This window comes from Bos grunniens, chromosome 6 (genome assembly GCF_055505025.1).
Source record: "Bos grunniens cultivar Pamir isolate PY7600 chromosome 6, Bosgru_T2T1.0, whole genome shotgun sequence".
Classification (NCBI taxonomy): domain Eukaryota; kingdom Metazoa; phylum Chordata; class Mammalia; order Artiodactyla; family Bovidae; genus Bos; species Bos grunniens.
This window is the reverse complement of record NC_141170.1, coordinates 52,516,906-52,541,406: the sequence shown is the minus strand read 5'-3', so window position 1 is coordinate 52,541,406 and position 24,501 is coordinate 52,516,906. Positions and strand designations below refer to the sequence as shown.

General features: G+C 37.8%; 1 protein-coding gene across 1 annotated transcript in view; it reads left to right on the top strand.

The window, feature by feature from the left end:
• GABRB1 (gamma-aminobutyric acid type A receptor subunit beta1) overlaps positions 1 to 24,501 on the top strand; it is a 454,930-nt gene that overhangs the window by 323,792 nt on the left and 106,637 nt on the right. Inside the window, exon 5 of the mRNA XM_086405923.1 lies at positions 16,601 to 16,683. Coding sequence (XP_086262049.1) covers positions 16,601 to 16,683 — 83 coding nt within the window. The remainder of the gene's footprint in view (positions 1 to 16,600; positions 16,684 to 24,501) is intronic.

The window sequence follows — 24,501 nt, the reverse complement described above, 5'->3', positions numbered from 1 at the left end:
ACAGGATAGAACTCTAACTCTATTATTCATTAGCCTATTTACAGAAATCATTGAATGGTCAGACCATGAAATTAAATCCTCAATCATTTGTCACCACTGGGGAATAACTGGCTGTAAGCAAACTAGAAACAAAAACAAAACAAAAACATCCTAGATGGTGGTGGTGGAGGGGGAATCAGAAAAGTTATCTGCTTAGCTTCACCTTAAAATCAATCAATAGATATTGAAATTACACCCCTGGGAACAAAGAAAAGATATGCCTAAGTTTAAATGACCTGTAAGGTACACTTTTCTGGCAATATATTTTCAGTTCAGTTCAGTTCAGTTGCTCAGTCGTGTTCGACTCTTTGCGACCCCATGGACTCAATGTATTTTATGTGTCTCTATTAGGTAAATTGATCGGGCATCTGATAGATTATCTCCAAAATTATTTAAGGGTAATCATTCAAAAAACGATAAAATCATGTAAAAATGTAAAACAAACGTGGGTCAAAGATTTCAATAACTCATTAATTAATGAGAGAACTAGTGAGATGTTGTAACTAGTTTCAAGGAGTATCCAGGGGGTGAAAGTGAAAGTAAAAGTGAAGTCGCTCAGTCATGTCCAACTCTTTGGAACCGCATGGACTGTAGCCTACCAGGCTTCTCCATCCATGGGATTTTCCAGGCAGTGGGTTGCTATTTCCTTGTCCAGGGGATTTTTCAGAACTAGGGATCGAACCGGGGTCTCCCACATTGTAGGCAGAAGCTTTACCCTCTGAACCACTAGGAAAGCCCATGGAGTAGATATACTGAAAAGGCATACTATAGCGTAACTATATCACAAATAGATGTAAACTGGCAAAATTGGTCAGTATTCACAGGGCAATATCAATACCATTGCAATTCTATGAGTAAGAATTATTTGCATTACCATCACTTTTCTACAGTGCACAGTATTGCAAAATAGGTCTCAGATGATGAAAGGTGAGATGACCCTAACCACTAGGCAACACTTTCAGTAATCCTTTTGATTCATTTCAAGTGTTAGTCACTCAGTCATGTCCAACTCTTTCTGAGCTGATGGACTGTAGCCTGCCAGGCTCCTCTGCCCATGGAATTCTCCAGGCAAGAATACTGGAGTGGGTAGCCTTTCCCTTCGCCAGGGCATCTTCCAAACCCAGGGACTGAACCCAGGTCTCCTGCATTGCAGGCAGATTCTTTACCATCTGAGCCACCAGAGTTCATTTCAAAATTTTTCACAATTTTCTCTACAAAAGGAGAGGTAGAGTCCTTTCTGAATTATAGATACAGATACACATAGAGTGCTTATAAATTCAGATCTACACTTTTGCCACAGGTCAACAATAAACTTAGAAACACAAAACTATGGTCATAATACATTTGCCTCCTTTGCCGGAACAGGTTTCTCTTCTGAATCCCAAACAATTCCCAACATAGAGGGATACTGGGAAGACCTGGAGAGATATATATGCAAGATGGCTAGTACTGTTCTTTGCACTCTCATATTTCTATTTGCACTATTAAGTGTGCATTAAATATATCTATTAAATATAGCAATTTATTTGTGGAAACTTGAAAGTGAAATTTAAGAAATTATTCTTAAGAGGGAGCTGTTACTTATACCATCTTCTATTTACATTTGTTGTTGTTCAGTCACTAAATCATATTCGACTCTTTACGACCCCATGGACTGCAGCACACCAGGCTTCCCTGTGCTTCACTATCTTCCGGAGTTTGCTCAAACTCATATCCACTGAGTTAGTGATGCCATCCAACCATCTCATCCTCTGTCGCCCCCTTCTAGTGGGCTACAGTCTGTGGGGTCACAAAGAGTTGGACATGACTGAGTAACTAACACTTTCATTTTCTATTTACATAAGTGATATTAAAAGTTGTGAATGTTTTCAAATGCACCACTTACTATGTTATTGATAATTAATTAGTACAACATTCAGAAATAGTAAACCAATAAACTGCATTCAAACATTTAAAAATATATAAAATTCAAGAATTGTTTACTATGAGGCATCATGTTGTCTAAACCTGTTATTATTGTACATATGAAATATTCAAAATTAGGTTTTATATGCTTTTTGCACAATATTTTCTTAATAAATAATCAGAATTTAAATACAAGATTTATTGGGTGTAGCATTTTGAGTTTATTCAGTAGGATAATGGTCTCTACTAAAATGCAGTTCTAATTTACACAGTTTATAATAGGGATAATAAGACTGTACTGTTTGTTTATTCATTTAAATGGTCAAGGTACCAAAGCAGCCTTTGTTCAGAGTAACTAATTGCCAAAGTTTATTGGAACACTCAGGTTTTTCATAAACCTGAAAATGGTCGTAATGAATTTCATTATTCTTGAGGGTAATGGTGACAGGAATTACTTTGTTGAATGTAACATAGGCAAAGCTCTATAGATCATTTCCCTTGTTTAGGAGAATATATTTTAACTTCAACCATCTATATATATGCTCACGTATGCTTCCTGAATAAAGTGTATTTAGAGGGGTTTTGTTTTGTTAATTTTTAGTTTGTGGGGTGGTGATGGAAAAGGAAAGATAAGAAGAAATTTACATTTATTGAATTTCTAGTGACTAAAACTTCCTGTACTTAAAAGGGGACTATTCTTAAAATGTAGGTAATTCACAGAATTATACAATTTGCTTGCACCTGCCTTAATTTAAGCGTGCTTCATGCAGCTTCATAACCCTAGAAATTACCTAACTGACAATAGTCTGTGGTTGTTTTTCTAGAAAATGCACTCAAGATAGTCTCTAGTAATAAACTGAATTCAGTGGAGGAAATGTATCTTTATCTTAAATCTATATTCCAAGCAACACTGGCATAGTTTTTTAATAAAGGCAGCACACTGTTCTTTTTCTGTCTTCTTTAGGGAAGTAATGACTTCACTGCTTCCTTAAGTTACATATTAATATCATTAATTTACACATTAATTCTATGCTAGACACTGGTTTGGACACTGGTAAGTGGCTCATTGTAAGGTTACTTCTCTTGCAGTATTTACCATCTATTCAAGAAGCACACAAGAACAAGTTATCAAACAAATATATAGTTGTGATGAGAAATGTATATATATTTCTATATATATATATCATTTATAAGGAATGATACATATATATATATATATATATATATGGAACTATATATCATTTTCAAATACCAAGATTCATCCTGTTTCAACAATTTAGGAATAAACCTGACCAAGGAGGTGAAAGACATATACATGGAAAACTATAAAACACTGGTAAAGGAAATTGAAGATGATTCAAAGAAATGGAAAGACATTCCATGCTCTTGGATTGGAAGAATTAATAATGTTAAAATGGCCACTCTACCCAAACCAATCAATAGATTTAAAATAATCCCTATCAAAATACCCATGACATTTTTCACAAAATTAGAACTAATAATCCTAATATAGAGAGAACATGAAAGACCCAAATTGTCAAAACAATCTTGAATAAAAAGGACAAAGCCGGAGGCATAACCGTTCTGGACTTCAGACATTATTACAAAGTTATAATAATCAAAACAGCAAGGTATTAGTATATACCATACAGATCAATGAAACAGAATAGAGAGCCCAGAAATAAACCCAGACATCTACAGTCAATTAATCTACAAAAAGAATGCAAGAACATAAAATGGAGAAAAGCCAGTCTCTTCCACAAGTGGTGCTGGGAAAGCTGGACAGGGACATGTAAATCAATGAAATTAGAAAATTACCTAACACCATATAAGAAAAATAAACTCAAAATGGTTTAAAGACCTAAATATAAAACATGACACCATTAAACTCCTAGAAGAAAACATAGGCAAAATATTCTCTGCCATAAATCATAGCAATATATTCTTAGATTAATCTCTCAAGGTAAAAAAAAAAGCAAAAATAAACAAGTTTGACCTAATCAAATTTAAAAGCTTTGCACAGCAAAGGAAACCATCAGCAAAACAAGGAAACAACCTGCAGAATGGGAGAAGATATTTGCAAACTGATGAAATGGAAAGCCCCTTAAATGTCCATGATGATGTAGTTTTCTACTGAAAAATGTGCAATCCTGACATATTAAGATTCAAAGGGAAGAAGAGAGAACTCTAAACCTAGTTACAAGCATGCAAAAATCCCACAGCCATTGGGAAGAGGTGATGAAAGTATATATACCACAATGCTGTTGGTAGTCATAATAGGGGTAATATTTCCCTACTAATTTCAAAATATTTTAATGTTTACTTGTTTAAAGAGGAAAAAAAAAAACGATTTCACAAGCAATGCTCTTAGTCTCACGGGGAGCTAGAAATTTCACACAATTTATGCCACTGCCTTACTTGTATTTAAGTGGGGTTCTGTTTTGTTCCTCTACAAAAAGCCATTGTCCTAAGACAATGCAGTATTTTAAAGCTCTATCACTCTTGAATCTTATTTCACTCCTTCAATAATATTTGGAAATTACTTTGATTACCTTTCACTAAATGTGTCAATTCTTTGTTCTGAGAGAAATCGTCATGTGGCAGAGCAACAGGGCAGTTTTGCAAGTAAGCCCAAAAAATGAATAGCTGTGAAGACCCATATATTTGCTTTATCTTGTAATTCTGAGTCCTTATTTAACTATCCTGCACTTATTGATTACCAAATCATGGCATTCCATCAAAAGTAAACTTTTTATTTGAATTTGACTTTTACTATAATTTCTAAGTCCATTTCACTTGCAATTTAAGGGCTTATTATTTTAATTGCTCACAGTCTGTCCACTACAGATATTGCTGATTATCAAGATAATGACAATAAAGATGTTATAATTTTGAAGAAGTGACCTTGTTTTTTCTGCCACCTAACACATATCTCAACTGACTGTTACTAGGAAACATTAAGCATGGTAGAAATTTAACATATGCCTTTATACTCCACAGATAAGTGAATATAGTGATATACTTTGAGGGAAATAGTCTATTTTGAATTCAGCAATACATCTATGTAAAACATAACTGAGATTATCACTGGGTCCTTGACAAGGGTCTATTAATTACTATTGCCCTGTGAGTACTTTCTGTTATTGCTGTTCCCCTGCCCCAGGCTGCTCTGATTTATGAACAGCTTTTCATATTCACAAAGTGGCTCATGAATCACTCTGGCCCAACAGAAATGAATAAAAATGAGCCCATTTACACAACATTTGGTATATAGCTAATTACCTGAAAATGACTGCTTGGGATTGCACAGAGAAGAGTGTTATTAACATTCAGCACAAAGAGTACAAAACAGAGGGAGAGAAGAAAGCAGAATCAAACAAATAAAAATATAAGAGGAGCAACAAGAATGCTGTTGACACAGTGTGAGTAAAGTAAAGTGTTAGTTGCTCAGTCGTGTCTGACTCTTTGTACTGTAGCCAGCCAGGCTCCTCTCTTCATGGGGTTTCCTAGGCAAGAATACTGGAGTGGGTTGCCATTTCTTTCTTCAGGGGATCTTCCCCACCGAGGAATCGAACCTGTGTCTCCCACATTACAGGCATATTCTTTACCGTCTGCGCTACCAGGGAAGCCTTCAAAGCATCACCAAAGAGTACCTAATGACATCATCCAAGAGAGGGATGGTTTAGTAAACAGCAGTAGATGTAAAGGATAAATACAGTGTAAGTTCAACTTATTAAACAATATACTTAGAAAAAAGGAAATTACTAATCAGATTGTGGCAATGAGACTGTGGGTCATCTTTATTCTGTGTATAGTTTTCTGTGTTTTTCAGATGCCTTACTATATTGTTGTTTAATCACTCGTCATGTCCAACTCTTTGCCACACCATGGATTATAGCCTATCAGGCTCCTCTGTCCATGGGATTTCCCAGGCAAAAGTACTGGAGTGGGTTGCCATTTCTTTCTCCAAGAGATCTTCCTGACCCAGGGATTGAACCCACATCTGTTGCTTGACAGGCGGATTCTTTACCACTGAGCCACCTGAAGTCTTTTATTTTACTATGACCCTGCATTAATCTTACAATGTACTTGTGTTAGTAATCTTACATATTATTGCTGTTGTCCAGTCACTAAGTCATGTCTGACTCTTAGAGACACCATGGACTGCAGCACACCAGGCTCCCCTGTCCTTCACTATCTCCCGGAATTTGCTCAAATTCTTGTCCATTGAGTTGGTGATGCTATCTAACCATCTCATCCTCTGCTGATCCCCTTCTCCTTTTGCCTTCAATCTTTCACAGCATCAGGGTCTTTTCCAATGAGTCATCTCTTTGCATCAGGTGTCCAAAGTACTGGAGCTATAGCTTCAGCATTAGTCCTTCCAATGAATATCTTATAAGTATGTATGTATGTATTTAGAAGCATACAGTTTAAAAATAATGGGGCTTCCCTAGTGGCTCAGATGGTAAACAATCTGCCTGCAATACACAAGACCCAGGTTTGATCCCTGGGTCAGGAAAAGTCCCTGGAGAATGGAATGGCTACTCACTCCAGTATTCTTGCCTGGAGAATTCCATGGACAGAGGAGCCTGGTTAGAGTTAACTGAGAGATTATTATGTACCAAGCATTGAATTTGACTATTCATGTGATAACCCTCTTCTTCTTGCCTGTTCCATTCTATATTCACTTACATAATACCTCTGTTTGTGGAATACAACAAACTTAAGGCATCCAAAAGCTAACTAAACATACCAATCAAATAAGAGTAGGATTGAACCATCTCCTTCCTGAGTGATTGTCATGCTTTTGTGATAATGTATACATTTGTCTAAGGTGATATATTTGTATTTCTAGAAAAATGGCAGAGCTAGTAGTCCCAATTGAGACATAAGCATGTTCTCCCTAGCTATTTCATTAAAGCAATAGACAAAGGCTCTGCCTTCTATCTTCTGCTACCTGACAGTCTTGAAAAACAACAACAAAAAATCGTGACAGCAGAAAGGTGCAGCTGGATATTTTTAACTGCTGTAACTTCCATGCTTACAGTATTGCCTGATTCCTACTAAGTCGTCTATCATTTTTATACCCATTATTGAGTGGCTAAAAGATGCCCTAAATTAGTGATAACTAAATGAATACTAAAAATATATAGGAAGGTCAACTCTTAGTTGTTTTTTATGTTTTACTGCTTATGGGAGAAATTTTACTGAACCAATTGTTCTCTGCCTAGATTTATCTGGCCTGAATATAATAACTGGAAATATTATAAAATTTAGCTCCTGAGTCTAGAGTATCTGAATTTGAATCTCCTTTACAGACTGTGTCAACTTGGAAACATTTTCTAACCTCATCAGATATCAGTTTCCTTATCTTTGAAACTGGCATAAAATGGCATCAACATAATCTGGCTTTCATAAATAATAAATTAAATAATGCTTATATGGTAGTCAGAATAACAGCACTCTAAAGAGGTCTATGTCCTAATTCTCAGGACCTGTAAATATGTTTCCTTAGGTTTAAACAGGGATTTTGCAGATAGGATTAATATAAGGATTTTGAAACAGATTATCTTGGATTATCTGGGGTGAGCCCAATGTAATCACAAGAGTTCTTATACAAGGAAGGCAGGAGAGTCAGTGGAGAAGGAGATGTGAGGACAAAAGCAGACATTGAAATGATGGAGGAAGATGGAGGAAGGGAACCTGAGCCAAGAATGCAAAGCAGCCTCTAGAAGCTGGCAAAGGCAAGCAAATGGATTCTCCTGGAGAGCCTCTGGAAGGAACACAGCCCTACTGAAACCTTGATTTTAGAACTTCAGATCTCTAGAATGTAGGAGCATAGGTCTGTGCTGTTTTAAGCTACTAAATTTACAGTAACTTCTTGCAAGAGCAATTGGTAACTAATACAGTAAGTATGGTGCTTAGCACAGTCCTGTCATGGAGGATTCTAACATAGTATTATCTGAGATCACTCTGCCTCTTAAAATCTAAATAAAGGTAGTTTAAACACACAACCCATTACTTGTGGGAGTCCAACACCTTCTGCAGGGTTGCCGAGGCTTCCCAAAGGGCTTCCTGATTTGACCATCTCTGGCTTTGAAGTTCCAGTTTGGCTGAATTGATTTAATTTATAGAATACTGTTTCATGAATGTTATCAAGATATGGAATTCAGTCATTTTATAAGAATGAAAATAAAACATTTACATAAGACTTTACTGGGCTGGGAGGTATTGGGGGAAAGCTTTATTTAGATAAATAGAGAAAAATTTTATTATAATAGCAATGTAAAAATCTTGAAGTTGAATACTGTCCTACAAAATGCTTTGCTACTCCATCATTTTGCTTTTCCACACCTAAATTCCTCATAAATCTCAGAGCAGTTTACTTCCTTTTGTTTCTTTGTCATTCATGTCTTTTTTCCTCAGGATTTCATCTTTAAACACCAAGGTATTTTCCTAAACATGATATCTTACCAAAAGCAAAATTTGATGCCAGTTATGCAGATGGTGACTGCAGCCATGAAATTAAAAGACACTTGCTCCTTAGAAGAAAAGTTATGACCAATCTAGATAGCACATTGAAAAGCAGAGACATTACTTTGCCAACAAAGGTCCATCTAGTCAAGGCTATGGTTTTTCCAGTGGTCATGTATGGATGTGAGAGTTGGACTGTGAAGAAAGCTGAGCGCCAAAGAATTGATGCTTTTGAACTGTGACGTTGGAGAAGACTCTTGAGAGTCCCTTGGACTGCAAGGAGATCCAACCAGTCCATTCTAAAGGAGATCAGCCCTGGGATTTCTTTGGAAGGAATGATGCTAACGCTGAAACTCCAGTACTTTGGCCACCTCATGCGAAGAGTTGACTCATTGGAAAAGATTCTGATGCTGGGAGGGATTGGGGGCAGGAGGAAAAGGGGACGACGGAGGATGAGATGGCTGGATGGCATCACCGACTCGATAGACGTGAGTTTAAGTGAACTCCAGGAGTTGGTGATGGACAGGGAGGCCTGGCATGCTGCGATTCATGGGGTCGCAGAGTCGGACATGACTGAGAAACTGAACTGAACTGAACTGATGAAGATAATACATATTCTTTTCACCACTCAGTGTTAGCTACAGGAAAAAATCTATGCACACATTGGTCATGACTTAGGCTAACCCATCCATCATCTTTCATTGGTTTCTTTGGGTGATGAATCTAACATGGATTAAGAGTACAGCCTAGAGGCCAGAGGCAGCCATGGGACATTCTCTAAACAAACTTACAGAGGGATACTGATATCAATCTTATACTGCTACTCACTATCATTCTCAACAATCTTAGGAGTATAATTAGGAAATAGAATTTTCAGGCTTTTTTCCTCTCTACTTTTTCATATTCATTTTATATGTGCATGTTAAGTCACTTCAGTCATGTCTGACTCTTTGCGACCCTGTGGACTACAGTCGTCCAGGCTCCTCTGTCCGTGGGATTCTCCAGACAAGAATACTGGTTGCTATCCCCTCCTCCAGGGGATCTTCCCAACCCAGGGACTGAACCTGAGTTTCCAGCATCTCCTGCACTGGCAGGTGGGTTTTTTACCACTAGTGCCACCTGGGAAGCCTCCTTTTATATGGATTATGTTAAGTTGTACAGTTATGCTCTACAGAGATCATGTTTAAAACCTGGAGCTCCTCCCTATAAGATTGATGATTATAGGAAAATCTCAATATAATTCATTCATTTACTTAAGCCTCCATTCTTACTTGCAAAAATGCACACTCCATATGCATATATGTATACATGCTTGTGTGTGTGTGTGTGTGTGTGTGTGTGTGTGTGTGTGTAGCTAGGTTTTAAGCTACTTAAGGACCAGGACTTCCTGGATGTCTTATCAGCAATGAGAGTCATGCTGCTCTTGGACATCAAATATACATGAATTTTGATTACAGTGATTCTTGGTGTAAATGACCATACAGCACACAAATTAATACATAAATACTATAGCAACATGATTTCCCTTCATTCCAAAGTATCATGGGGCCATAGTTTCTAACTAACAGCCTATTATAGTGTTCTGACCTAACCTTCAAAATGTCAATAAATTGGATTATAATGTAAGTCATTCTAAATGTCTTTGAAAGAAGACAGATGAATGTTATGCCATCATGAATCTGTACCTCTGGACAGTCTGAGTTCAGAAAAACAATTATTTGATACTTTTGCCTTTTGTTAGTTCTACCCTATTGTACTTTCATTTGCCGATAGCCAATAGTCATATCTTCACACACTGAGAATGAATGATTGAGTGTGAACATTTAAAAAAATTTCAAAAAATGCTTCAATTTCAAAGCCCTCAACCTATCCAGTTTTGTGATCTTTGGCACCTTTAACTCCATAGAAGACTGCTTCAGCCATAATGTTGGGAACATTTCCATGAGGATGTGTTAAGTAGTTGTAGAGGTGACTTAACTGCTGCTGAGCAATTGCAAACAAATGGAAACATGGAGAACAGTCATTTTTCAAGATGTTCATTGTTGCCTCACACCCGGAAGACAAGAGCGAAACAGCACTCTGCCCAACAAAATGACATCACTTTGTTGATGCTCCTGAGAATTCTTGCTGAGTAATTTTTCTCACAAAGAGCTCAGGATAGTCAATTCACTTAGCCATATGTATTACAAAATCTAGAGATACCAAACTCTTAAATTAGCAGAGACCGACATTCTGTTGCATAAATTTCTATGGGTCACAACATGAATTTATGAGTACCTGCTTGTATAGAGGTCCCTGTCTGAGTTTTAGTAATTCCTCTGAGAGACCCTTTCTGGTCCCTGGTGACAATATTTTTGCCTAGCTTTCTTTCCTGCCCTTAACAATAATTTGAGGAGTGTTGGCACATAATCCAAGTTGAGCCAGTGAAATCCTCTTGAAAATTCAAAATTTGGAACATCTAGATTCGAAGAAGGACGTTGTTTCACTAATGTCAGTGCTCTGTAGAGGAAGTCAGGAATTTCGCACAGCTCGAGTTCTGGAAGTTGCCTTGATCGCCTCTTTCTGAATTGTGATGACTCAGTTCTCTTTGGTATCTTAATGGGATTTGGGGCAGGAGAAATGAACTTGCCCAAGCAATCACAGTTGAAAACTCATCAGGTTATAGGCAGAGTTCTGGTGTGGTATACAGATTTCCTATGTGATATCAAAAAAATTCTCGTATTCATTGATTGCTGAATGGATTGATCATAACAGATAGCAATGGTCAATTCCATTATGCTTTCCAAAATCCATTTTTTGTCCTTTTTTAATCACGCACAACTGTAGTACCCATAAGCATGAGACATGTTATTCATTTTACCAACAATGCTTTGTTGGCCTTTCAAATTCCTTTGTAAAACCTCCACAGCCTTACAATGTGTGAATCAATCAGTGGTTCAGCATGTCCTGATGTTGATATGATGTGGTAAACTAACCATATGACATGTTGAAAATGATGTCAATTAAGTTAGAAAAGCTGACAAGGGGGTTCATGTAGTGTTCTTAAGTATCCCAAAAGTTGCTTTGTTCCACACATATCTTATTTAAATTTTATTTAAATATTATATTTATTTTAAACTATAAGCATGTACACTGTAATGTGTCCTATGCCACATTTTAATGCATTCAAGGCCATCATAATATCCACTTGTGCTGCCAGGTTACTTTACGTGGAGCATGGAACACCAAGTAAAGTTCCCATTTTTTTTTTAGTTGGAGGAAAATTGCTTTACAATATTGGCTGGTTTCTGCATACACAAACTGTATATATATATGTGCCCTCCCCCTTGAGCCTTCCTTCCCTTCCTCCCATCCCACCCCCTAGACCATCATCACAGAGCACTGGGCTGGACCCCTTGTGATACACAGTAGCTTTGCACCGGCTACCTGTTTTACACATGATAGTGGACACATGTCAATGCTACTTTCTCAGTTCATCCCACCGTCTCTCTCCTTATAATCAGTTTCTAAGTCACAATAAACTGTGGAAAATTCTGAAAAAGATGGGAATCCCAGACCACCTGATCCGCCTCTTGAGAAACCTGTATGCAGGTCAGGAAGCAACAGTTAGAACTGGACATGGAACAACAGACTGGTTCCAAATAGGAAAAGGAATACGTCAAGGCTGTATATTGTCACCCTGCTTACTTAACTTATATGCAGAGTACACCATGAGAAACGCTGGACTGGAAGAAACACAAGCTGGAATCAAGATTGCCGGGAGAAATCTCAATAACCTCAGATATGCAGATGATACCACCCTTATGGCAGAAAGTGAAGAGGAACTCAAAAGCCTCTTGATGAAAGTGAAAGTGGAGAGTGAAAAAGTTGGCTTAAAGCTCAACATTCAGAAAACGAAGATCATGGCATCCGGTCCCATCACTTCATGGGAAATAGATGGGGAAACAGTGGAAACAGTGTCAGACTTTATTTTTGGGGGCTCAAAAATCACTGCAGATGGTGACTGCAACCATGAAATTAAAAGACGCTTACTCCTTGGAAGGAAAGTTATGACCAACCTAGATAGCATATTCAAAAGCAGAGACATTACTTTGCCAACAAAGTCCGTCTAGTCAAGGCTATGGTTTTTCCTGTGGTCATGTATGGATGTGAGAGTTGGACTGTGACGAAGGCTGAGAGCCGAAGAATTGATGCTTTTGAACTGTGGTGTTGGAGAAGACTCTTGAGAGTCCCTTGGACTGCAAGGAGATCTAACCAGTCCATTCTGAAGGAGATCAGCCCTGGGATTTCTTTGGAAGGAATGATGCTGAAACTGAAGCTCCAGTATTTTGGCCACCTCATGTGAAGAGTTGACTCATTGGAAAAGACTCTGATGCTGGGAGGGATTGGGGGCAGGAGGAGAAGGGGACGACAGAAGATGAGATGGCTGGATGGCATTGCTGACTCGTTGGACATGAGTCTGGGTGAACTCTGGGAGTTGGTGATGGACAGGGGGGCCTGGCGTGCTGTGATTCACGGGGTCGCAAAGAGTCGGACATGACTGAGCGACTGAACTGACTGAACTGAAGTATCTATTAGAGATCATCCACCTATGAATGTATCTAAAATATCTGCAAAGCTGTCATTGATTATAGAGGTGATTACAAAGCAAATGGATATTTTTTCTCTGAATTCAGGGTAGCCCATGACTGGTAAGATTTTAGAGGCAAGTGTTTCCATATTTGTGAGGACTTTCTCAATACCACACAAATAAAATACAAAACAAAAATAACTGGCGCTGAGGAAGATTGAAGACCATAATTCTCATCATAATTCCTGCTTTTATGTGTGCTCACATTAAGATAGATGTCAACATTTGAACTTGTATAAGAAATCTGCATTAACAACATATGGCTTTCACTTATTTCATTTGTATTTTATATACTGAGGCTCTCTGTAAGTTTCCATTTTGCTAAAAGTCTCCTTAGAGGAAAAATGTTTGAAAGCACCATTGTAGCAGAGTTTTTCCACTGTGGCACTACTGACGTTTCGGAACAGATCATTGTAAATTGTTGGGGAGGTTCTGCGCACTGTAGGATATTTAGCTGCATCCCTGGTCGTACCCCTACTAGACACCAGTATCAACCCTCCACCCCAAGCCTGATAATCAGAGCTGCCTCCAGATGTTATCAAATGTCCCCTGTTGGTAAAAACAATTCCTGGTTGAAAATAATTGACTAAGTCATAGGATCATAAGGATGGCTGCACTTTAGTAATTCCTAGAAAACATTCACATTTTCACAATCCTTTTTATTCATAAGCAGCAGTTAAACAAAGAATATGGTAGAGACAGGATGTTTTTAAGTGCTTTTAAATATTTATTGTGCTGTCTTATTGAGGATGTTTGAAACAGTGTTAGTTTCTCAGTTGTGTCCAACTCTCAGCAACCCCATAAACTATCCCCCAGACTCCTCTGTCCATGGAATTCTCCAAGCAAGAATACTGGAGTGGGTTGCCATTTCCTCCTCCAGGGCATCTTCCTGCCCCAGGGATCAAAGCCAGGTCGTCTGCATTGCAGCCAGATTCTCTACCATCTGAGCCACCAGGGAAGCCCTCACTACACAGACCAAAAAAAGAATGTGATGTAATTGTATTTTCAGACAATGAAAGCTATTCATGACATATTGTGAAATGAGAAAAATCAATCAAGTCACATGATTATGGGAGCAGAAAGCAAAAAGTAATCTAGTAAAACCCTTTTATGTGCTAATTCTAGAATACATCCAATCTTTAAACTTTTATAAAACATTTGAAATTCTTTAAATTAAACTTTAAAATTCCTTTTATTCTTGCCTAATACTCAAATGGCACCCCACTCCAGTACTCTTGCCTGGAAAATCCCATGGATAGAGGAGTCTGATAGGCTGCAGTCCATGGGGTCGCTAAGAGTTGGACATGACTGAGCGACTTCCCTTTCACTTTTCACTTTCATGCATTGGAGAAGGAAATGGCAACCCACTCCAGTGTTCTTGCCTGGAGAATCCCAGGGACGGGGGAGCCTGGTGGGCTGCCGTCTCTGGGGTCACACAGAGTCGGACACGACTGAAGCGACTTAGCAGACTTAGCAGCAATACTCAAATAAATCTGATTAACTGACCAACATCTTATCTAAGAGAGGCTTAAAAAGAGAATCTTCACTTTTAACTTTCACAACGAAATCCAAAGAAAAATTAGGACGGTCTAAGGTTTATGCCTAATACTGTTTTTAGGAAGAAGGTGCCTGTTAGTTTAACACAAATCACCAAAACAATAACTTGCCTTGACAGCTTCACAAAACATAGGTATGAGAAGAACTTTGTCAAATTTACATACACTGTTGATGAGCAGTAATGTTGCAAAATTTAAAATGAATATACCTTTTTTTCTAGAATTCCCTTTTCTACAATTCCCTTTCTAGAAATAGCCAGTCAACATACTCAAGTATCACAGAGTATACCAGTATACTCAGAGCATCTTTATTTATAAAAGTAAATGATATTAAACAACATATAGACCCACTAGAGGGTGATGAGGAAAATAAGTGATGGTATTTCCATACAACTCAATACATTATAGTAAATTTGTTACAGAGGGCTTATTATTTACTAATATAGAACCAAATCCAAGATGCGTCATCAATGTAAACATGCTAGGTTCAGAACAGGGTGTGCAGTACTCTTCTAACAAAGAAGTTCCCCGATAAGAAGATATAGCTGGACTTCTATTTATATTTGGGAATTTTCCAATGCTGAAGCTCCTGGGCCTTAAGGTACAAAGGAAGCTTATTATTAAGTTCGAATTTTGAATTTTTAAAAAATCATTATTACACCTTATTTTGTGAAAGAGGACAAGGTAATTCACTTTTTTAAGAAAAGTATTTTGTCAATCCCAAAGTGATATCAAATGTTTGTGTGAGTGGACTAGCCATAAGATTTAAGTTCCTCTCAAACACTCAGCACAGTCCGCAAAACCAGCCCAGCCATGAGAAAATGGAGGGATCATGGAAGCCAGGTAAGATATCTAGAGTCAGGATCCCTGGGTTTGCATAAATACATAAGCCAAACTGTAGTTGGTAAATAGGGTGTAAGCTCTAGGATAGTATTTCTTTACTGGCTATATGCTATGGGCCAGGGACTCAGAGATGAATCTAACAAATCTCTCAATAGAGAGACTGTGGGGAGTATGAGGCATTAAAAGTCATGAAGGACAAATTTTGTTGTTTTTGTTGCTTTTGCTGTTTTATCATTAGGCTGTAGCAGGAGAGGGAGGTAGGCTTTGATGCATAACGTAGATAGATATTCTCCTTGTAAAGCCAGCCTTGCGGCAGATATTGACAAAGACATTGCTAGGATGCTAGTGAATATAGGAAGGGCTGTGGGATAATTTATAGTGATAATAACAGCCATCCTTCACGGGGCACTTACTAAGTATGAAGCACTGGGTTAAGAGCTTCATACCCATTACCTCTTTTAATCTTCACAGCCATTCTGTGCAGTAGGTGTTTTGATTGATGGGTGGACTGAGGCTCCTGGAGACATATTAACTAGCCCAACCTCACATGGCTAGTGAGCAGCGAAGAAAGACTCAAATTCAATCTGCTTGTCTTCAATTTTTATCTTTTATTTACTTTTATTATTTTAGATCATTTTAGTAGGTTTCTTTTTTTAATTTTTTAATTGGAGGATAATTGCTTTACAATGTTGTGTTGGTTTCTGCCATTCAACAACACAAATCAGTCATAACTATATATCTCCTGCCTCTTGAGCCTCCCTCCCACCCCATCCTCATCCCACCCCTCTAGGTTGCGATAAAGCACCAGGCTGGGCTCCCTGTGTTATATAGAGACTTCTACTAGCGTGTATTGGAGAAGGCAATGGCATCCCACTCCAGTACTCTTGTGTGGAAAATATATATGAAATCTAGAAAAATGGTACTGATGAACCTATCCCAGGGAATGAATGGAGATGCAGATTTACAGAATGCAGTTTTGGATACAGAATGGGAGGGAGAGACTGGAACAAATTAAGAAAGTAGCATTGCCTGTCTTTAAAATTTTTAATCACAAAGCTTTGATGCCATCTAGGAGGCATGATTCAGGGCTAGAAAGCCTGGAAATGAGAGTCACCATCTTTACGATGTTCTTTTCTATCTCACACCCTGACAGGATCACAACCACAGCTGCGTGCATGATGGATCTACGAAGATATCCTCTGGATGAACAAAACTGCACCCTGGAGATTGAAAGTTGTGAGTTAACTTGGACAGGGGGACAAAAAAGAGGGATGTTTGCTTGACCTAATTAAGTGCAAACTCGTACTGAGTAATTGGCACCGGGATATTTTCAGCTATACTACCCTGCCAACTTTTCAAAGGGTTCACAGTCTAGTAACATTTTCCTCTGTATTGGCAGTTATCTTTTTTAATCATTAAGGAAAGTGCACTCCTTTTAGCTGGACAATTTATAATTTCATGCTTTCTCTTTTTCAAAATCAAGTTTCTTCCAAGACCTTCCAATACCCAAGCTGCATTAAGAGGAGGGAAATATTTAGTTTGAAAACACTTTGTGAGATTGTCTTTGGTTCTATAGTCTGTCTTTCTGAAGGACTGTAAATTGTTGTCTAGAAAAACACTATGGTAAAGTCTATCTTCATGGAAGAATGAGATGATAAATGGTATTGTCTATTTCTCATCTTGTGGCTTGTAGTGTAGGTTTGTCCTCTTGGGCTGTTTTTCACTGATTAACAACTAGAATATTTTAGTCACTAAGAGTTAATCTGATTGATTATCTTTGTTTCATTGTTTCCCAGTCATCAACATGCAGACATTTGATTCCATTTGTTGTGAATATAAGGCCAAGGCCATTTCCTGGTTTTCAGGGACAGGGAAAGTTCAGTAGGTAATTCAGAGCATTGTAATACAACTTAATGTAATTTAAGAATAGACAGATATTTATTTAGATAATTTAAAATGCTTTCCAAATCTAACTTCAAAATGGTAAAGAAAAATGGGAAAATCCCAGGTGATCCTCTAGTATTATTGAACAATAAATGTATTCCCCATTGTCTGACTATTGAGTAATTACATTCATTTTCTAGTTTTACTGAATACAAACATAGAACTAGATAAAGAATGCTTATGTAGATATAGATTCAGATATAAATATTGATCTATTACCCCTAGAACCTGGAATGAATAACATTCATCAGCTATTCTTTAATTAATATTCTAATTTTAAAATATATTATATAAATATGTTGGCTGAAAGGTATTAATATATGAAAGTATTAATAGTGACTTTTGGTTTAAATGTGAATGACAAGCAAATTCAAACTATAGGAATGAAATGTAAACCCAGTCATTTGTTATTGGCTAATAATGTTTTACAAATAAGACAGAACTTTAGCTAAGCAAATACACCGTTAGCTGTTGGAACTGACATGGAAAGAGAAAGATGCTCATTAATATAGGTAGCCTTTTACCCTCAGTTTCCTTTCACTGATTGTGATTTTTTTTACCTTTGCTTCTGTTGGATCACATTAGGATATGACAACCTGTTAAAATTCTAACATGTTTACAGCATGCACTTTAAAAAGCAATGAATTTTGACAAGTACTGGAATTGATTCTGTGGATAAATTGCAAGTGCTAAAGTTATCAACATTCTCTCCCCCCAAATATTTTATTTTATAATGCATATTGAGTCTTTCTATTATTACAAGTTTACATTTTTAAGTAGGCAATTTCCTTTATTGCTATTTAGAAAATAGATTATTTTTAGGACCATTTATTATATCATACAATGAGCCAAACCATAACTATAAATGAGGCAGAATTAACCATAACTTTTGTGGGGCAAGGATTGGGGAGGCCGAAACAATCAGAGAGTCCGAAGTTATCATAAGACATGATGTCAGGCAATAAGTAGTGACCCAGGCATATGATAATTATTGAGGCAACTCAGTAAGATGCAATCAGTTGTCTGGGTAGATGGATGAGGCATGGTAACTGAGACCCTAAAATTGGTTAATATATAGGACTGTACAGAATTACCATCATCAAAAAAAATCTACAAAGAATAAATGCTAAAGAAGATGTACAGAAAAAGGAACCTTCCTACACTGTTGGTGGGAATGTAAAGTAATACAGCCATTTGGAGAACAGTATGAAGATTCCTTAAAAAACTAGGAATAATCTACCATATGACACAGCAACCCCACTACTGGTGTATATACCCTGAGAAAACCAAATCAAAAAAGACATATGTGCCCCAATGTTCATAGCAGCACTATTTACAATAGCCAGGACATGCAAGCAACCTAGATGTCTCTTGAGAGATGAATGGATAAAGAAGATGTAGTACATATATACAATGGAATTATATACATATATACTCAGCCATAAAAAGAATGAGTTTGAATCAGTTCTAGTGAGGTGGAAGAACCTAGAGCCTATTATACAGAGTGAAGTAAGTCAGAAAAAGAAAAACAAATACAGAATATTAAAGCATATATATGAAATCTAAAAAAATAGTATTGATGGACCTATTTACAAGGAAAGATTGGAGATGCAGATGTAGAGAACAGACTTATGGACGCAGTGGGGGAGGGAGAGAGTGGGACCCATGGAGAAAGTAGCATCAACATATACATACTGTCAAGTGTAGGATGGAGAGCTTGTGAGAAGCTGCCGTGTAGCACAGGGAGCCCAGTCTAGTACTCTGTGATGATGTGGAGGGATGGGATGTGGGAAGGGGAGGGAGGCTAGGGAAGGTGGGCTAGGTGTATATAATTATGGCTGATTTGCATTGTTGTAGGGCAGAAACCCAGCTTTCCAGGTGGCGCTAGTGGTAAAGAACCCGTCTGCCAATACAGGAAACATAAGAGGCAGGTTCGATCTGTGGGTAGGGAAGATCCTCTGGAGGAGGGCATGGAACCCACTCCAGTATTCTCACCTGGAGAATCCCATGGACAGAGAAGCCTGATGGACTACTGTCCATAGGGTCTCAAAGAGTCGGACACAACTGAAGCGACTTAGCAGGCATGGTGGCAGAAACCAACACAACTTTGTAAACAAATTTTTAATATTTAAATTAAAAATAGAAAAAAAAATAGAAATAGAGTCACAGATGTTAAAAAAATAAAAAACTTAGCTTACCAAGGGCAAAAGAGGGTTAGGGATAAATTGAGAGACTGGGATTGACATATACACACTACTATATGTAAAATAGATAACTAATAAGGACCTGCTGTATAGCACAAGGAACTCTGGTCAATACTCTGCAATGACCTTTATGGAGAAGGAATCTTAAAAAAAAAAAAAGAGTAGATATATGTATATGTATAACTGATTCACTTTGCTGTACAGTAGAAGCTAAGTCAACATTGTAAATCAATTATATTTCAATAAATTAAATATACACGTACATGATCATGTGGGCAGACTGTGACCATCATAAAGTGATCCAACAGCAGATCACAGAACTCTAGTCCCTGAAGAATCTAAAGCAAAGAAGTTATTCAGTCAGTAAGAATTTGTGTAATGAGGAGTCTATGAAGTCAGGAACTCAAGAGAAAGGGAAAAAAACAGGGAACTGCATTCTGTTTGCCAGGCAAAAGCATTAATCTAACACCTCCGTAGCAGAAGATAGACCTATTATCTTAATGAATAAAGGTCTATCTCTAACAACATTTGAGAGATAATGTGAGTTTCAGAGAAGTCAAATAACTTCCCCAGGGCCATAAAGCAAGGAGAGTGGTGAAGTGGAAATTCAAACCCAGGAAATTCAAAACCCAGAATTTGAAATAGAATTCAAACCCAGGAAATTCAAAACCCAGAATTTGAAATAGAATTCAAATTCTATTTCTCTATAATAGAATCCTGCAATTAACAGGTGAGCAAGGAAGCAGAACATCAATGATTAGGAGTATCGCACCAGTCAGAACCACTCTCAGTTAGACTGAGGGTGCTAAATCAACCAAAGACGGGTCGAAATTATCCCTGATAAAAGTTGATTCCAGAAGCTGAAACAGAATTTAGCTCTTTGGTCAAGGGTCAAATGATTGCAACTGTGGAGAAAGCATAGTCTGTGGATACAGGAAACCAAGTACTCCAGATTCCATTGGTGTTGCCCTCCCAAAAAAACTAAAAGCCTCAAATGACAACATTGCTTAGCTCCAATACTTTCCTTGAAATGTATCTCTTCTTAACAATAGATAAACCAATATAAAGTGAAAGTGATGTCGCTCACTCATGTCCAACTCTTTGTGATCCCATGGACTGTAGTCTACTAGGCTTCTCTGTCCATGGGATTTTCCAGGCAAGTGTACTGGAGTGGGTTGCCATTTCCTTCTCCAGGGGATATTCCTGACCCAGGAATCGAACCCAGGTTTCCTGCATTGCAGGCAGGCGCTTTACCCTCTGAGCCACCAGGGAAGCACCAGGAAACCAATATAAAGAGATCTTAAATCTTAAAAGGAATAACTCCCAGCGACAAGGTAACATATGGCAATAATAGAGAGTCCAAATGAGCTTTGCTTGTTCCTGACATAAGTACATAATCAATATATGCTAAGCGTTAATAAATACTGAATCTATTATCTATTTTTTAACTCTTCAAGAAGAAATATGTGTTGCATTATTTACTGAAACAGATCTCTCTGAATTGTCATTTTATGAAGACCATAACTGAGTTTTATTTTTTTAAATGTAACATTGTGTTTACTTGTCATTAATTAGTATCAATGATTCCTTATATTCTTAGATATCCAATACATTATTCATTTCTCCTTTGCCTGATATATGGGAAAAAACAGAGGGACAAGTTTTTATGTAGTGACTTACAGGAAAATAGATTATTCATTAAGATAATAGGTGAATGTTAAATGGAGGCATTGTTGCTTCAGTTTATTTTTCCTGATACTTTGTTAAGCTTCTTTACTGTTCCTTTTTTTTTAACAATGTCTTCATGTGAAGTTGAGGGTATAATGAGTGTGAATTTCAGTATCTTTACTGGATATATCAATACCTTAAGTGGAAGTTCAGCTCATAATAATTTATGTGGCCTCTTGTATTTAACTTTTCATATGGGTTAGTGCATCATGAAGCTAAGTAAAGAATTAATAATTCCCTCTTAGAAGTCACAAGTGATTTGTTTTGCTTATTAAAAGTAAGTCTACTGCTATAAAATTGGGATACTTAAGTTATTGGTCCCTAAATATCTTTCCCTGAATATTAAAATCTACTTATTTTATGTCAGCTTCTTTGACAAATCATTTTCTGTTATCTTTAGTTTTCTTCACTTCCCAATATGTTCCATTTATTCATTCACTCACTGCATTACAAAGGTGTGATCAGGACTACTAACACAGATAAACCATTCAGTTTGAAGCTTCTACTTGCCAAAATAAATCACTGCAGATGGTGACTGCAGTCATGAAATTAAAAGACGCTGCTTACTCCTTGGAAGAAAAGCTATGACAAACCTTCTGCTGCTACTGCTGCTGCTAAGACACTTCAGTCGTGTCCGACTCTGTGAGACCCCATAGACAGCAGCCCACCAGGCTCCCCCGTCCCTGGGATTCTCCAGGCAAGAACACTGGAGTGGATTGCCATTTCCTTCTCCAATGCACGAAAGTGAAAAGTGAAAGTGAAGTCACTCAGTCGTGTCTGACTCTTAGCGACCCCATGGACTGCAGCCCACCAGGCTCCTCCATCCATGGGATTTTCCAGGCAAGAGTACTGGAGTGGGGTGCCATTGCCTTCTCCGATGACAAACCTAGACAGCATATTAAAAAACAGAGATATCACTTCACCAACAAAGGTTCATGTAGTCAAAACTATGGTTTTTCCAGTAGTCATGTACAGATGTGAGAGTTGGACTGAAAAGAAAGCTGAGCACCAAGAATTGATGCTTTCGAGTTGTGGTGCTAGAGAAAACTCTTGAGAGTCCCTTGGACTGCAAGATCACACCAATCAATCCTAAAGGAAATCAACCCTGAATATTCACTGAAAGGACTGTTGGTGAAGCTGAAGCTCCAATACTTGGGCCACCTAATGCAAAGAGTTGACTCAATGGAAAAGACCCTAGTGCTGGGAAAGATTGAGGGTAAGAGGAGAAGTGGGCGGTTATCATCTCACATACCTTAATTTGAGCAATCTCCAGGAGATAGTGAAGCGCAGGGAAACCTGATGTGCTGGAGTCCACAGGGTTGCAAAAAGTCAGGCACAACTTAGCAACTGAGCAACAAAAATGCTGTTTGCTTCTGATATTTCAGGGGCTTAAGCCAGAAGAAGCCCAGACTTTAGGCCGAAGAAACAAATAACCTAGCTATAGATCTTGTATTCTCTAGTTTATGGTCTTGTAGTCATAACTAAGCTTTAAAGTGATTACAAATGAAAGGATCTAGTGTCAGTTGGGGAACACGATTGATAAAGTAGACATTTCACCAATGTAAGATTGAATTAATCATACTTTTATGACCAATAGAGTAGAAATTTTACCTACCTTACAACATTTACTAGTTTGTATTTTCTTCCATTACAATCTCAAAGATGAGGAAATGCTTTCCTTGGTTAGGTCCTTTGAGACAAATTAAAGATGTTTTGTTTTTCTTTAATGTCATCTAATCGAGTAAAATTAGGAAAGCCATAAAGCCTTGTTAAATTTAAATTTTATTTGAACTTGGAGCACATTAATGAGCTCATAGCCCTGGGATGCTTCATAGCCCTGGGATGCTACAAAATGAGTTAATGGCACATGGAAAAAATCAAAGAATTTAGTATTAGGAGGATTTGGAATTTGAAATCAATAAAGCTATCACATGAAGGTTTGAAGCCACATGGAAATATAGAAAGGCTTTGGGACAACAGTCATGAAGGCGTATAATGCCTTTTGCAATATATTTTTGGCAACAACTGTTGAAGAATATCAACCCTAATCCTACCCTCTATCTGTCAGCAAATAGTGCCAACTCTTACTCCCTGCCCTCCCACCCCAAATAGAAGCCATTTCGGGTCTGAAATCTCTCAGCAGACTCACCCTTTTTTCTAAATGTCCTTATATTCCCACCATTCTAAGTTAGCCCCCTGTATTTAAGAGGAAGAGGTATTCCTCTTTCTTTTACAGACTGATCCTGGCCCCTGTGCTCAGGACTTTCATTTCTTTCTTCCTCCTCTGGTAAATGATTTTCTCAAGTTAATACACACCTCCACCCCTGATTTTTCAGATCCTCAGTCTCACACTGTCTGCTACCTCTTTTTTCACAGTTTAAAAAACAAGCTGAAAACTCACAAAACATGGCTATTCTACTTCACCACTCCCCTTAAGCTTTTCCCAGTCTCTTACTTCTTTTTTTCTCAAAACTACTTGAAAGAATGCTACAAAATGCTTGTAGATACTTCCCTGGTGGCTCAGACAGTAAAGCGTCTGTCTACAATGCGGGAGACCTGGGTTCGATCCCTGGGTCGGGAAGATCCCCTGGAGAAGGAAATGGCAACCCACTCCAGTACTATTCCCTGGAAAACCCCATAGATGTAGGAACCTGGTAGGCTACAGTCCATGGGGTGGCAAAGAGTCGGGCACGACTGAGCGACTTCACTTCACTTCACTTGAAAGAATGGTCTATCTCTGTTAAGATAAGGTCCTTTATTGAGCCCATCTTTGCATGAAATGTTCCCTTGGTATGTTGAATTTTCTTGAAGAGATCTCTAGTCTTTCACATTCTATTGTTTTCCTCTATTTCTTTGCGCTGATCACTGAGGAAGGCTTTCTTATCTCTCCTTGCTATTCTTTGGAACTCTGCATTCAAATAGGTATATCTTTTCCTTTCTCCTTTGCTTTTTTGCCTGAACTTTAGACTGAGATTTTAATTGTAAACTTGATATTTCCACCTAGAAGTCTATTTAGAATGTCTAAAAACTTTTCTGGGCTCTACCTGATTCTGTCCTCAATTCAGCAGATGGCACATCCATGCTTCCATTTTCTTAGAATTTTGATTCAGAGAAGACCATTTACTTATAAGGGTAGATCTTTACTGTCTAAGAAAGAACGTTCCACAAAAAGGATGCT